Raw genomic sequence first — 16,721 nt, 5'->3', positions numbered from 1 at the left:
GATTGTTATCAGCATTGCAGTAGGCGTCCGTATATAAATCGAATAAAAATGCTCTTGAATATAAATGAATTAATTTATATGTTAAAATGGTTTTTATGAATATTGAATTCTCATTATTCTGTACAAATAGAAACTTTTGAACACTCGAGCGAGCGTTTGATTCTCCCAAGAAGTGGTGTAGATCGGCTGGATAGCTAATTATGATTAAATATTGACGTAAGGTTAGTTTGATCTATTAAACTGATTGACTTAGTTTGTAATGAACAAGGTTGTCATTTAAGTTCTGTTCTTATCGAATAATTGTGCGACTTTTGTTATTACATAGACATGAGAAAATTTTTCTGGCCAAGATAATGGGCAATGAGCGAGTGTACTTGTATTGTGAATATCAGTTTCTTTGTTTCTGCTTTCGAATCTTCTTTATACACAGTGGTATCTAGATAATCTATTCTCTTGTGACTGGCGTTAGCAGATGGTTATTGCTGAGAATTTCATGGAATTCAAAAATCTGTTCTTTTAAATATGACCACGCCATGAAAACATCATTTAAAAATCAAAAATCAGTGGGTCAAATGGACAACAAGTAATTCCCCACGTTTCACTCTGCTATAAACAAAATATTGCTAGGGGTGAAACCTTAGTGGAGATAACAGCCAAGAACAGACTTTATGTCAAATCGTTTCCAGGCTTAAGGAGTGTCCCATGCTTGTTAAATTGATACAAGACGTATCCCTTTATACCAGAAACTAATTATTGTATATGTAACTCTACGAAGAAAAGGTAACCGATCCAGGAGAATTTCACATGTGAAAACAATATGTCAGAGAAATTAAAAATAATTTACGTTCTCGTTTTACTGCCCATAGATCAGATATCAAATTACAGAACAAGCCTGTTTCTAATCATTTCAACTTGGACGACCATTTATCATATCATAACCCACATTGAGCGAATAGTAATTGATCGTCCAGAAAATGAACTTTTTCATCAAAATAGGAAAGCCCATTGTCTTGAACATAGAAGCAGTTTCTTTAAAAATTGTCTTTTCAAAATGTCGCAATGCTCAGAATTATTTATTCGATTCTCTGAATCTGAAAAGTAAGCCTCTCTAGTGAGACGCCTTTATCACTATTTTTGATCGTGAATTTAGGGATTCACGCACTTGCAGTTTGAGATTAAGCCTCTAGTGCATGATCGGTATAGCTTAGAACTTTGGGTGGTCATTCTTGCAATTTTTATAGTATTTCTGGAAGGATAGATGTTGAGTGTACAACTAAGATTTCGTTAATCAATTATTGATTATTAATAATTGAAGATAATCAAGATTGGAAAATTTAGGTGTTAGGATAAACTTAAGTTCACGGTCAAACAATGACGAAATTTCTTAGATAAAATTAATTACAGTGGACGTCTAGTTGTTTCTGGAGACCAGGGAAGGTTATCAGCTGGTTCGATTTCTTCTTTAAATAACGAAGTGAAATAGATTAGCTGATTAAGTTGAATTTCTGCATGAAAAAGAAATGTTAAAAACGACCTGATTTTCATGTTGCCATTTCAGTTCATACTATTTTGGTTGGAGACGATCCGAGTGTTGAATTTATAATCTTAATGTGATACAGATAGTCAAACTTGAGCTTCATCAGCTCAGCAAGCACATAACAAATTAATTACTATTAATACGACAGCTACATAGACAACATTATTGTATCCTTGAAAGGGAGATGCAGCTACAATGAAACCCCTCATGGCCGAGATACCAACAGAAATGCCCGGTTTGGAGGGGGGGGGGGGCTGTATGATTCACTCATCTAAACATAATAATTCACTTTCCATCAGATTGTCCATATCAATCGGTTAGTAATATACCGCCTGATGCCTTTTCATCAGCTCATGATTGTATCAATGTATGCTTTAGATTTTCTTTGTCATATTTAATATTAGAATTGTGTTAATAAAAAATCTCTATTGTCACACATCAATTGAAGAGTGATATACACGCTGTAATATTTTTTAATGGATATTTTGATAACAAAATATTTTTTTCTGTTAAAAATAGTATTCAATACATTAATTGTAAAGCAGTATGCACACTGTGCGATCTCCAGACAACTGAACTATTTTAGTCTTCGACCTACTGAATTTTGACTAGTGTTAGGGTGTATTGAGACGAGTCTCAATTTCAAATCCAATCAACTTGAAACTCTGAATAACAAACAACATGTTTCAGGTTCTGTGATAATATTTCTATATTTCTAATAGTGATATTTATAAATATGTTGATTTAAAACAAATCAAATGTAATATGAATGTGATATAGACAGCTAATTCGTGAGAATTTTCGCCATAACAAAAGCCAAATGTGACACAAATTTTGGTATCTATACAAAACTATGAATGAGTCGCAACATTACTGGATAGTCTAAAATGTTCCTGTGCCCACAAGGTACCACAATACATGGGTAGGCTGACCTGACATTGTACAAAAAGTATATGTACATTGTAAATGTCAACCAGTAAACAAATTGAATCAATATGTGGCAATAATTATTTAATGTCAATTTTAATAATAAGCGTTATTATTATAAAATATTCATTGAATTCTAGCATTAGTAACTTCTCTCATGACCTTTCTATAATAGCTTTTATGTTATGTTTGAAATAAAATAAAATATTCCGGTAATTGAAGCGTCAATATTTTTAAATATCCTTTATGATTATTCCTATGTCACATTAATCCTTACACGTCAGTAGACTTTAATCATTGACACTCCGAAGGTACGTGTCATTGAGCAAACAAAATTTGTACAGCTGTGACTTTTTATGTTGGGGCATGCCGTGTGAAATTTTTTTGACTTGAATTCATCTCAACCCGCTTTATTAATCTGAAATAAGGCCACTACCATCCAAAAATTGTACCTCAAAGTCCTATTTTGAACTCAATGTATCCGCCAAGATATTCTATGTACATGGTTCACCTGTTGTTAAAGTTAAAAATTGGTTATTCATATGCAGTATTATTGCAAACAATTCTACTTTAAAGGGGGAGTCTGATTTTTTTAAGTATGTTGAAAAAGTTAGGTCACATCGTTTTTTATAATGAAACTTTTACCTTTTAAAAGTGATCTTCCATATGTATCGCATTTATCATCTCTCATTTTAAATTTTCGTTTTTATCTTTGTAGAAAACTAAGAATGGTTGATATTAAAGACAAATCAAAGCTGTTTGAGACAGCATGGCTTTTTTATGGTTTTGTTATAATTGTAAGTTATTACATTATTAAAATCGAAAACTACAGTGTTCTTCTGTGATATTCGACATCTGAGTATTCCGACATTTTGCGTAATCCGACATCATTTTCTGGTCCCGATTGATGAACAATTAAATAATAGTAACAAATACAACTGAATTGTCTTTTATTATTGTCTTATTATTAGAAATGTGCCGTCTGTAGAATGTGGGTCACTGAGCTATAAATAGTAACACGTGGCACATGTTAAAAAATGTTGAGTACTCTGACACTTTCGCTAATCCGACATTTTTTGCGGTTCCAGTGTATGTCGGATGACTTACTTTCTGGACTGATATAAAAAAAATACACAGATGACTTACTTTCTGGACTGATATAAAAAAAGATTACATAGAGGACTTACTTTCTGGACTGATATAAAAAAAAAAATACACAGAATGATGACTTACTTTCTTACGGAAGCGTATTAGAGCCATTCATTTTTTTTTTTTCATTTTTTAAGTGAGTATGTTGAATTTTCAAGTTAGTATGTTGAATTTTCAAGTTAGTATGTTGAATTTTTAAGTTAGTATGTTGAATTTTCAAGTTAGTATCTTGAATTTTCAAGTTAGTATCTTGAATATTCAAGCTAGTATGTTGAATTTTCAAGCTAGTATGTTGAATTTTCAAGTTAGTATGTTCAAGTTAGTATGTTGAATTTTCAAGTTAGTATGTTGAATTTTCAAATTGGTAACTTGAATTTTCAAGTTGGTAACTTGAATTTTCAAGTTAGTATCTTGAATTTTCAAGTTAGTATCTTGAATTTTCAAGCTAGTATGTTGAATTTTCAAGTTAGTATGTTGAATTTTCAAGTTAGTATGTTGAATTTAGTAACTTGAATTTTCAAGTTAGTATGTTGAATTTTCAAGTTAGTATGTTGAATTTTCAAGTTATTATCTTGAATTTTCAAGCTAGTATGTTGAATTTTCAAGCTAGTATGTTGAATTTTCAAGTTAGTATGTTGAATTTTCAAGTTAGTATGTTGAATTTTCAAGTTTGTATGTTGAATTTTCAAGTTACTAAATTCAAGATTACTAACTTGAAAATTCAACATACTAACTTGAAAATTCAACTTAATAAATTCAACATACTAGCTTGAAATTTCAACATACTAACTTGAAAATTCAAGATACTAACTTGAAAATTCGAGTTACTAACTTGAAAATTCGAGTTACTAACTTGAAAATTCAACATACTAACTTGAAACTGAAACATACTAACTTAAAAATTCAAAACAAAAAAAATGAATGGCCCTTATATGCTTCCGTACGCTTCCGTACTTTCTGGACTGATATAAATATATTTTGAATGACATAAATATTCTACGGTGACATGAAAGTAGACTGCTTGACGTAAATATATAAATGTATCTCGAGTCATAAAAATATATCCCGACTGGCATGAATACATCACGAATAACATTACTATAGCTCTAATGACATAAACATATTCCGAGTGACAAAAATATGTCTGACATAACATAAATATATCACGATCGATCAATGAAAGCGATAGAGTCTCTTATTTGTACCCCGAATTTGTACCCCGAGTATGCAATTTATGCAATGCACATGGATAAATAAACCACTTTGTCATAACTTAAAGTAACAACTGAGCGCATCTTCATAACGCATCTATTACAAACTTGGTCTTATATCTTGACTAATAGTCACCTATCTTGAATGAAAGACGTTTGTAAATTTCATTAGATTGTATTCTATCGAATGCAGCCAATCAAAGTCCTCGACGTAAAATTTGGTTAACAATAAGCCATAACTTTTACAGTTTTTACGTCGAGGGCTCTGATAAGTTTTATTTGCTGGCGTACAATCCACTTAAATTGTTGTATTACTTATAGAAAGGTGGTTATTGAAGTCAAGGTATAAGACGAGGTTTCTAATAGTTTGACATTGTGAGATGAAGTTGATCTTATACTTTCTCATCATTTCAGGGTATAGACAATGGTATTTTAGGACCTGTACTGCTAGATCTACAAGTAATGGTCGATGTAGACATGGCGACAATAACAGATCTATTTATTGTACAGGGTGTTGGATTTATTATTGGTTGTCTTCTGTCAGTTTTAGTACAATCGTACATTAACATGAGATTATTTTTGGCGATATCTCTATTATTGGGAAGTGTTGTAAACATAGTTTTACCAATCACTGCAAGTTTTACCTTTTTGATTATGATGTCTTTACTGCAGGGCGTATTAAAAGGATTCGTCGATTATGGTAGGTGCTCTCAATAGTTCATTATTTCCCCCTTGTTTAATTCAACAATTCGAAGTTAAAAATATCTCCTTATTCTTTGTTGACAGAACCTGGAGTCGTGTATGTCCATAGTTAGATTCAGGATGGTATTTTAAAACCGGTCGTACTTTGATGTCAAGTAATGCCAATTAGATCCCAAATCGCAAATTAGATTCTGATTGCTGCAAATTAGATTCTAATGGTCACCATTAAGATTCCTATGGATGCAAATAAGATCCAAAGGGTTGCTAATAAGATTCCCGAGGTTGCCAGTTAGATTCCATTGGTTGCCAATAAGATTTCATTGGTTGCCATAAGATTTCATCGGTTGCCATAAGATTTCATTGGTTGCCAATAAGATTCCAAGGGTTGTAAATAAAAATTTAAATGGTTGCAATTTATATTCGAAAGGTGCGGTTTATATCTTCTTTTATTATTTTCAGCGATATTAGCAATATGTAGACTAATTTGGGAAGAGGATAAAGGAATTGCTTTCCAGTTTGTGTCTTTATCAGCTGCCATTGGATCGTTTGTAGCACCGTTTGTAGCGAAGCCTTTTTTATCAGAAAAAGAGCAAGCTCACAGTTGTGTTGCGGCCACTCCAGTCTGTGTCAACAGTACAATGAATATTACTGAAGTTGACCAATTGACTGCAGCTGATATCCAGGTCCATTACGCGTATTTAATTCTCGGATCTGTAACACTACCTCCAGCAATAGCCTTTATATACTACTACTATCAAAACAGAAGTGAAAAAATACATTATAAAGCGTTTGATAGCGATGGACCGTATGGAAATCTGACGCCAATATCAATGGTGTTTCTTGTTTTGCTCATATTATACCATATTCCGGTGTTTGGATATTTATTAGCATATGGTGATCTATTGCTTCCCTTTGGGGTCATGAGCAAACTCGAATTGTCAAAACAAACAATGGCGACCATGACGTCAATATTTTGGGGAGCCTTTGTGGTGGGTCGTATAGTCAATTTAATTTTGTCAAAATTAATAGGAATTTTTATCATTCTTATGATAAATTGTGTAGGACAGCTTGTAGCTGTTGTATTTTTGTATTTAGCTGCAGAAAAAGACGCAACTTTTCTATGGATAGGATCAGTAACTCTTGGTATGTTCTCGGCTGTATTTCTACCCGGGGTGTTAGCGTGGAGCGATCAACACCTCCCCGTCACTGGTTGTGCAATATCGTCTTGTCTAGTAGCTTCGGGTATAGGAGAAATCATTTTTCCTTATCTGGGTGGTAAGTTGTTTGATTCTGATGGGCCAAGCTCACTCATGTTATTAATGCTTGTCACAGTAACTGTTAAATTTGTTATGTACTTGGCTTTGGTGTTATTTGGTAATGCTGCCAAACGTGAACAAGAACAGAAGGGGCACAAGAAGGGCGAAACTGTATTAAACGAGCAATGAAACGCAATATATTATTCTGTTGTTTAGTCCAATTACTTCTATGTTGTAGCATCAATGATTTACATGACGTAACACCATTAACATACTTTATCAACTGCACCAACCTAATCTTGTGAACGTCTTGGGTAATTTATATTTCAAATCAGGTGTTCAGCTTTGCAAAGGTTTTACAATCATACAAATGATTTATATGTTGAAAATTAAACTTCAATCGTAATAATTTCTCAATAAACGAGTTCAAAGAGGTCAGATGTTGTTTTTTTATGTAGTAAACACATGTTTGGTTTATAACTGAAGGAAAGGTTTGAAGTTAACCATACTTGTAGTAGATTGCAGGTGGTAGTGATAGAAATCAGAGCTTGATATCGAAATAAAACTAAACTCTACAAGCATATGCTTTGTTTGGTGTTCATCAAATCAAGGAAAGATTTAGAGGTTAAGACGTCGATTAAGTGAGCAAAACGTCAATTTTACTTATTATGATCTACCTTCCTTAGAACCTTACTAGAGCTGTATCCTTAGCAAATCAGTGAGCTACTTGAGCTGTTGTTACTATACGGTTTATTACAGAGACATCTCTCACGAAAAGGCAACATAGGAAAATATAATTTGATTATTTTGTATTTATAATTATAACATAATAAGTATCTAATAAAACTGAAATGCAAAATGAAATTTGAAACATCAATACCTGATCAAAATGCCGTAATAAATATACAAGTCATAAATTAACAGATGAATTCAGTCTGTGACCTCACCAAGAACACTAGGCGGAGAAGATTCTGGACGGATTTGAGTCAATCTCTTCTCATCCCATTTCTTCATTCTAATTTTATACGTAAAGTCAATGAATTTAGGATGAGCTTTCAGGATTCTATACTGCTTCCTTACAGTCTTTCTGAAATCCTTAAGGTTTCGTCTCAGATAGACGAAATGTGGTTTCAGTGTAGCTACATCCAATATGATGATACAAATGATCAGTGTAACAAATATGGCGAATACAGTAATACCAATTCCAACAGATCCTGGTGCCTCTACTGGCTCTGGTTCAAACTTCTTATCATACCATCCATCTGTAATTAATATCACATCGTAAGGTTTAGTTCAAGGATTATGATTCTCACGCTTTTACACCTAAGGTCGCTTTTGATAAGGTAAAAATACTTCCAGACTGCTCAAGAGAAAATCTACATAATGAAAACTTATATACTATCATGCAATTCACAATAAATAACTCGTCATATTGTGTAACTATGTCTTATATACATCAAAATAGTCAATTTCAAACTAACCTTGAAAAATAAACACACCCCAGTTCCATACAAATCGGGAGAAAATCAAGCTCCCATAGAACTAAATGGTTAAAATCACCTAGATAGATGAAAATCGGATAGAGCGACAGCAACATACCTCCATATTTCAAGTAGGCGTATAATGTGGATTTTTCCTCCCTACTTACCTGTACATTCGGGTTCCTTGCCCACCCAAACACCATATTGGTTACATGTTTTAATCCAGGTTTCAATATGGTCATCTAATTGTATAAAACATTCATATACTGCTATATCCATGTACATCTCACCAGACGCGTTGTTTTTAGCGCCAATAAATAACGGTGCTTTACCACAATAAACACCTGTAATAATTAATAAAAGCTTTAGATCTGACGCTTTTCATCTAAGGTAGGGACTACAACAACTGGACTTATGTTATTGGAAAAAACAAAATTGACTTCACGGTATTGCTGATGAAAAGGTTTTTTAGAAATCTTTGATAGGCACTCCCGTTTAATTATAAAATATCTTCTTTTATATGGGTATCTACGAAAGACTTCCAACTTCCGACTTCAAAGTTTTTTTTTTCACTTCCGACTTCCGATTTCCAAGTTTTTTCCGCCAGCGAGCTGGTAATAAAGCGTACGCTTTTGTGATCATATCTAATGTTTTGATTTCTTTTTTATATAAAGCCCACTTTATAATTGGGACATATATTGTCGGCACAATTAACAGTTCAATTTTTTGACAAAAGATGAGGAGTTTCAACCCTTAATACACGGATATTATGTTAATTGATAGAAGTCACAGTTGTCATCTGATCTCAATAAAATTTGGTTTAATTTATATCTAGAGTCCTAAGACACGTTCAAATTAAGGTATGATTCAACAGAGGATAACAGAGTTTCACAACTGGTCCGCTATGCTAGAGCTTGTTCTCTTTATAAGGACTTTCTGGCAAGAGGTCGAATATTAACCGTGAAATTACTGAAACAGGGTTACTTGACACAAAAACTTGAAATTTCTTGTAGAAAATTTTATGGTCGTTACGGAGAACTTGTCAAATATGACAAATCTGCTTCTTGCATTTTGGCAGATTTGTTTAGTCAGGCATGAACTCATGATTTTGACCTTTAGAGTAGTGGCGGGTGTCGCGTGCGAAACAGAACATGCTTACTCTTTTCGGATTTGTTGGGCTGCTGGCAAACGAACAATAGAGGGTCTAATTTCTCACTTAAAGCTATCATGCTGTGATTATGCTTATCATATCATTACAATCGTGTACAATATTATTTGATGTCTTTGTATCCTTTTTCTCTAGGTATAACTTTACGTTCTCTAGGAGACCTTGCCAAGTAATATCCCTATACAACTAGAAAGTCTTTCCAGAGAGGAGCTCATTGGTGTATATTTTACAAAGAACTTTTCCTATCAAGAAATTTCAAAAACGCTTTTACTTCACCACGGTATACAATTAAGCGTGAAACACCTGATGCGGATACTTAGAACTTATATTTGTGAAGCCAGTCCTTTAAAAGATGTTGTCCACGCCGTGAAGAAAGAATTGAATGGGAGTGGAAGTTCTCTCGGATACAAATGTATGTGGAGAAAAATAACCTGAATCCACGGGTTAACTGCTAAGAGAGATACTATTCTTGACATTCTTCGCCTGTTGGATCCTTCAGGAATTGAAAGGAGAAACGCTCATCATTTAATTAGAAGACAATACTCGTCAACTCGTCCTAACTTTATATCATGGCATATCGATGGATATGATAAGTTAAAACCTTTCGGATTTGCTATAGAGCTATAGTTATAGCCGGAAAGTCCTCTGGCTTGAAGTTAGTTACACCAACAACGACCCTGCAGTAGTAGCGTCTTACTACCTAGCGTGTGTCAAAGAAATAGGTTATGTTCCAAGGGTTGTTAGATGCGATCCGGGTACAGAAAACTCCCTAATAAGGTGCCTGCGACCATTTTTTAGGAGAAATAAGACGATGAATTGTCTGGCATCAGATGTTTCCGCCAAGGTAAAGTTACAGCATATCAATGAATTGAGGCCTGGTGGTCTATCTTAAGAAAACAAGGCACAGGCTTGTGGATAGCCTTCTTCAAAGACGTGTGAGATTCTGGAATCATGCATGAGGATCATTTCTTACACACAGCATGTCTACGGTTTTGCTTTAAGCATTTACTGCAAGCAGAAATACACATGCTTGCCACCCAGTGGAATTTACACGTAATAAATACTAAAAGGAATGCTGAAGGTGACAGTGGAAAACCTGATTTTATATTCTACAACCCAGAAGTAAATGGTACCATAACTATGGTGTACAAATTGATCTTGAAGACGTAATAGCCTGCCACAACCAATGTGCACAACATGATCGATTCGGATGCTCTGGTGACTTTCTGGAACTGGTCAAATTATTACTTACATACATACATTTACCCAGAAATACCGACCAGGCTGTCTCGTTTTATGTAGAAATAATGCGTAATATAAAGCAATATATTTGAAAGAAACAAAAAAGTTTAATTTAAACAAATGAAATTATAAGTATGTCGAAAATCTCGAGAGAAAATCTACGTGTTGAACAATTTTAAAACAATAGCACTGCTTTGATTTGAGCATCATTTGACTTTTTTGATTTTTTCCAGTTGGAATTATGGGTTGGCATCAATCTAACATGAATAATAATAAAACACAAAATACAAACAAATGCTCACTGAACAGTAAATAAAAGTTCTTTTGCTGTAAATCTTTTTATGGGACTATAACATAAACATTTCTTAACACCAGTCTGCCACTGGCTTGAGGCTGAGGTAGAGAGATATGTTACGGCAGTTGGTAGATGTTGATCCTGCATGTTTCTTTTGATGAAAGACAGGATATCAATATCACCATCCAAACTTACATGAAAATTGATTAAAGTGCCGTTTTATTGGCAATTTACCAGTATTGTGATAATGAAGAGAATGTTCCCTTTATCTACGAAATAGTCATCAAAGGGCAATAACTCCCGAAGTGAAAAAAACATGGAAGTCGGAAGTGAAAAAAAAACTTGGAAGTCGGAAGTGAAAAAAAAACTTGAAAATCGGAAGTTGGAAGTCCTGACCCGGCTTTCGTAGGTATCAGATGAACCATTGTATAAATGGAATATTAAAGACATTGCTATATCGTATGTAGTTTTTAAAGATTCAGGGGGAGTATACGCCAGTTTCAAAACAGTATGAATTGTTTTATTAAAAATCCTTTTCTTCAGATAAATATATCAATTATTCTTGTAAAATATTCCGTTTAAAGTTTAAAAGAAGGATTAATCATTGTTTTTTCATTTTCGTTTTAACTCTTCTTTCAGATTATTATATAGATATTTCAAATGAAATGAAATGAATGGGATTTTAAGTCCTACTCATCTGTACCTAATTGGACTAATGGAAACGGACAACAGCATGCAGTGTGTAATGAGGAAAATTTTGCCAAGACAGCGGCATTAGCCTGCTCTTTTTCGATTTCCAACTGTCTTAAACGTGTACACCATGTAGCACACAGTGCCTCAGTTAATTGTCTCATCCGAACGACTAGTGTTATGTTCCATTTGAAGTATTAGACCCTCCCATTTCCATTTGTAACTGGATAATCACGCCTGCTTAGGCAATTGTCAATTGTTCCCTAGAGGGATATTGTGTATTGAGAAAAAGTGCGTGTTTTTACGAAAATCTGATGTTTGATTATTAAAGTTTGTGAAGCGAATTTGGACTTTTTATGTGGGAAACCCCAGGCTGAAACCCTTTCACATCACACTAGACCCTTTTTACTATGTCAGATACATCGACCTGTATCACTGACAGGGATAAATCTGAGGAAAAATCCCCACGTATCGTGTCGACATTTTCCGGGACTGAACCCTGAATCTTAAGGTCAGCGAGCAGGCGTCTTACTCACTCACTGCTTACAATAAATACGTAAATATTATAACTTACCAACGCAATCTAGATCTACTTCAGACCAATCACCTTCTCGTCCACATTCAGAATAGATTTTACCTCCAGAATTGAGGTAACCATGATCACAAGAATAATAAATGATAGTTCCATAATTTGATATTGGTTCCTCGTGGTTTGTTGTGGCGTTGGATACTTCTGGTGGAGTGCCGCATCGAATTTCTGAAAATATTAAAAGCAAAATAACTCCTCGTGAAAGGAAGCTCTTCAGCAACAGCCAAATTAAATCATACCGAACGATAAAAACATCTGAGATTGCGTTTCACAAAATAGATTTTGTCAACTGTACAACACAGGGCCAAATATGTATAAAAGCTTGGTCTAAAATGGATCAATGCTGATATTTGAGTTTGTCTAGATTAAGAAGATCTTCGTGCTATTACCAATCCATTGCCAGTCTGAACATTAAGAATTCCACCTGTACAGATTCAAGACAGAATCTTACTAATACCAGTCGAGAACTAAATTCTCAAACAATCGAATTAAATAACACGAACATCAGTCTGTTAGCTCTAAGAATTGTGTTGAAACCTGAAAGAGTGTGTAAATGAAGATCATTTTTATGCAAGTTTCTTTAATACTTATCATACCTTCACAAACTGGCTCTTCACCATCCCAGGTAGCGTCATCTGAACAATGTCGTGTGAGGTTACCGCTAGCTAAAGACGTACCATAATCACAAGTATATGATAAAGTACCTTTCCATTTTAATGATGTAAATTGTGGTGTCGACCTCAATGGTTTCTTGGGAAATGGACAATATATTTCTGAAGTAATAAAAGACAGCCAATCAGATCAATATGTTTATTCGGATATTCAGTAGAATATTTGTTTATTTACGTGTATTGGAAACACCTATACCTTCTATTTGCATCTGTCCGATGTTTCAGAGTCTTGTTATTCTAAAAAAAAAAAATCATCAACGTCGCAATAACATTTGATATAAATCGCCGTTGCGACAGTATTATCATAAAGTGGTCACAGTGTATTAAAGATAACAAGATAAAAACAATCCAAATGAAGTAATGATCCATCTTGAGTTGCATTCTTAACAGACTGAAAGTATTCATGTCAAGAATCCAATAACTTTCTGATGAAATATCGAATCAAAAGATTCAGTATTCTTAATATTGTCATTAGCTCTTTTTGTCATGGTGTATGCGGAATTTTGCCATAAGTTTCAATAAAATTGGGAGATGATAAAGTGTTGGTGCGAAACCGTCTGTTTTTTTTCCGTTGAAAAATCTTCTATTGATCTAAAACCACTCTAAAGAAAATTTTTTTTAAAAGAGCTATAAATATCATAACGAAATTCTCATATCAGTTAATTTACGGGTAATAAACAAAACGGTTACAATGTGTGCCATGTTGTTTGAACGCAATCCCTCTCTCAAAACAAGAGGGTAGCTAAAAACTCACCAGCACAATAAGGTTGTTCACCACTCCATATAGCGCCAGCAGTACACCTCCTCTCTAGATTTCCTAATGTTTTATAATAACCAGGAAAACACGTGTATATCACCCAGGTATTATATTCATTAGTCTCTTTATTCATAAAACTATTATCTATATACTGAGGCTCTGGACATTTTATAACTGTGAATAAAAACAAAGGCGAATGTTATATTTGAAATACTTGTATTTTTCAATCATGACGATGTTTCAAAAATGGTACAAATGAACCCATCATCGGAATTCATAAATAAATATACCGGATATTAATCAGTTAATAACTCATGGCGTATTGATCCAAAACAAGATCATATTAGATCTGGATAGTAAATCATGAGCATCTTAATGCGATGATCAGTCTCTCAAATGTTGTCAATTGCATGCGGTTTTCCCAGATTTCAGAGGCTCCTTTAAAAGCCACATTAAATCCGAGTGAAGCAGATTAAAACACCTAAATTGGTTACAGAGATTCCTCAGAATCTAAGGCTTCAGGAAGGGTCGGTGAAAATAGATGGCCGTCAAGTTTAAGGGTAAGTAATAATAATAATAATATTTATTTCAAAATTAAAAATACTTAATGTATTCAACGGAGATATAACAATATATAAAAAAAAAATACACATGTCTATGTATAAAAACATATAGGTAAAAATAAAACAGTAAGTTTTAGAAAATACACCATAACGATTAAAGTCATATCACAATCGAAGAACAATATTAGTTAGTAACATGACGTTTGTAAAGAAGTGTTCTAATGCTGCGTTTAAAAGAGTCTAGGTTTGATTCAGATCGTAGGTTTCGTGGTAATTTATTCCATAGTTGTCGAGCGTGTTGGGCAAAAATTCTTGATCCATAAAATTTATTGTTCGCATTTCGCTTGGAGCAACCATGTGATGAAGTAAGCTAATATCCAAAAGTTCGATAAGATAGACCGGGGCTATACCGTAGATGATTTTACAGATTGTCAGCAATACTTTAAACTAAACACGTTCCGCGACGGGTAACTAAAGCAGATGGTGTAGCATAGGAGTAATTGGTTCGAATTTTCTACAATCTGTCACCATTCGTGCTGCAGAGTTTTATGAGCTCAGTTGCTTTTTAAGTTCAGCATCGCGAAGATTATAGTATAATCTGGATGTTATCATTGCGTGAATTAATTTCTCTGTACATTCCTGATCAAGGATTCGCACAATTCTACCAATCTTGAACAATGCGTACGAGGTACTCCGACAAGTTTGTTTTACAAATATCTCAAGAGAACAGTCTGAGTGGAACATGACACCAAGATTTATCACAGTGCTTCAATATTCTTATTTTTCATATAACCATAATTGTAACTCGTCTAAACAAGCTTAATTAGCAACTTCATCAACTGGTTCACTGCATGTGAGATAAATTTGACTCTCGTTGGCATATATCATACATTCTAGACCATGCTTAATACTAATGTCCTCTATAGGAGAGGTGTATAGCGTGAACAAAACTGGGCCTAAACCAGTGCCCCGTGGCACACCAGGAAGAACCCTTGGAAGAAATACTACCATTACCAATAACAACAGACTGACTCCTATCACTAAGATATGATCTGAACCAGTTTAAAACTGTACAAATTGGATTTTGTCGTTGGCAGCGCTCAGCATCGATAGAATAATATGTTTACTTGAATCTAGAGCAGTAACGATGTCATTATGTACACGCAACAGAGCTGTTTCGCAACTATACAAATCGTAGATTAGAGACCGGTCTGTAAGGCCTAACATGAACAGTTTTAAAAGAATCGGGGACTATCCCAGATTCCAATGATTCATTAACTAGATCCGTGATGAACGATGTTAGATTGTCCACATAACACACTTTTCTACCAGTTCAGTAGGCATGGGGCCAAGTCTACAAGATTTGGATGGAGCTTCCAGTATCAATTTCTTGACTTCTGCCACTGTAGATGGTCTGAAGGTATGCGGTTTGGATAAACATTGGTCTTCTTGGTGTTGGTTTGGTTCAGCAGAATCAAACCTGGCACATAAGTTGTCAATTTTCTCAATAGAGACGTTCGACAAAAGTTCTGCAGCCTCAATTTCAGATGATGCTGATTCAGGAATAACATTATTCATTGCACTTTTCTCCTTGGAGTCGGCTGATGTAATCTGATTCCGGTGATATTCGGTTCTAGTGGTATCAATCAAGCCATTGTAAATAGTCTTCCCAATAGAGAGGAGTTGTTAGTCGATCTCACGTCCATGTTATCTGAATTCAAGCGATGCGACCATGTCCATCAACTTCAGCATGTCTTGGGATGACGATTCACAGTGAAAATTGAAATCACCGCCAACAAGAAGGTACTGTGAGATTGACCCTTGTAAGAGTGATCTAACTTCAGATATGGATATGTCCACAGTACATTGATTTTTAGTAAAGTAGGCGATAAATGACAACAATATTAAAAACTGACTCTTGGATTTGATGGCCACTTCTAAATACTGGAATGACTTGAAGTTCATACACCTCTCATGTGATGCAGGAACTAAATGTGCAACGCCACCCCCTTTGCGAAACTTTCGCGGTTGGTGTAGAAATTTGAATCCAGATAAACTATGAAGGAGTTGACCAATTGTCGGGTCTATGCTATCCTTTGCCCAGGTCTCTGTGATTAAGTGTAAGTCAATCTTATTTTCCAAAATTAAAATCTATAAAGCGCCTTGTTTATTCGCTTGGGAACTATTTGCTTTCACTGACTGGGATGATATATAGTTTACTTTGACAAGAGAAGACAGTTGACTAGATTCACGTTTGTGGAAAAATATTGTACACAATTGGAATCGGACACGTTAAAGGTTTCTGATAAAATCCGGAATGGCTATTTGTTTCAAATGAAACGAAATATTTTAATCTGTTGTCTTGCATCGATTTTCTTATTATTTATAATTTGGACCTGTTGGGGAAATCGAAACTATAGTTTTATGGTAAAATCTGGAATGATATAAATACCAAAAAAACAAAATATAGCCATTCTAAGGAA

The 16,721-nt window shown here is 34.3% G+C and overlaps 2 protein-coding genes across 2 annotated transcripts in view; one reads left to right on the top strand and one right to left on the bottom strand.

Moving 5' to 3' along the window:
* Nucleotides 1-3,925: 3,925 nt before the first annotated feature.
* On the top strand, nucleotides 3,926-4,386 carry LOTGIDRAFT_104549 (hypothetical protein; the record flags this gene model as incomplete). The annotated part of the gene is given in 2 exon segments (XM_009057240.1): nucleotides 3,926-4,107; nucleotides 4,119-4,386. Coding segments are annotated over 2 exon segments (450 nt in total), but the record flags the coding sequence as incomplete, so codon positions are not given.
* Nucleotides 4,387-7,712: 3,326 nt separating this feature from the next.
* The window catches only part of LOTGIDRAFT_153339 (hypothetical protein), a gene marked incomplete at both ends in the record, with an annotated part of 10,373 nt that continues 1,364 nt past the window's right edge, over nucleotides 7,713-16,721 (bottom strand). The window contains 5 exons of the mRNA XM_009057239.1: nucleotides 7,713-8,044; nucleotides 8,431-8,607; nucleotides 12,233-12,415; nucleotides 12,844-13,020; nucleotides 13,673-13,849. Of these exons, the coding sequence (XP_009055487.1) occupies nucleotides 7,713-8,044; nucleotides 8,431-8,607; nucleotides 12,233-12,415; nucleotides 12,844-13,020; nucleotides 13,673-13,849 (1,046 nt within the window). The remainder of the gene's footprint in view (nucleotides 8,045-8,430; nucleotides 8,608-12,232; nucleotides 12,416-12,843; nucleotides 13,021-13,672; nucleotides 13,850-16,721) is intronic.

This window comes from Lottia gigantea (assembly GCF_000327385.1).
Source record: "Lottia gigantea unplaced genomic scaffold LOTGIsca_3, whole genome shotgun sequence".
NCBI lineage: Eukaryota > Metazoa > Mollusca > Gastropoda > Lottiidae > Lottia > Lottia gigantea.
Note: the sequence above shows the minus strand (reverse complement) of the source record. Positions and strands in the feature narration are given on the sequence as shown.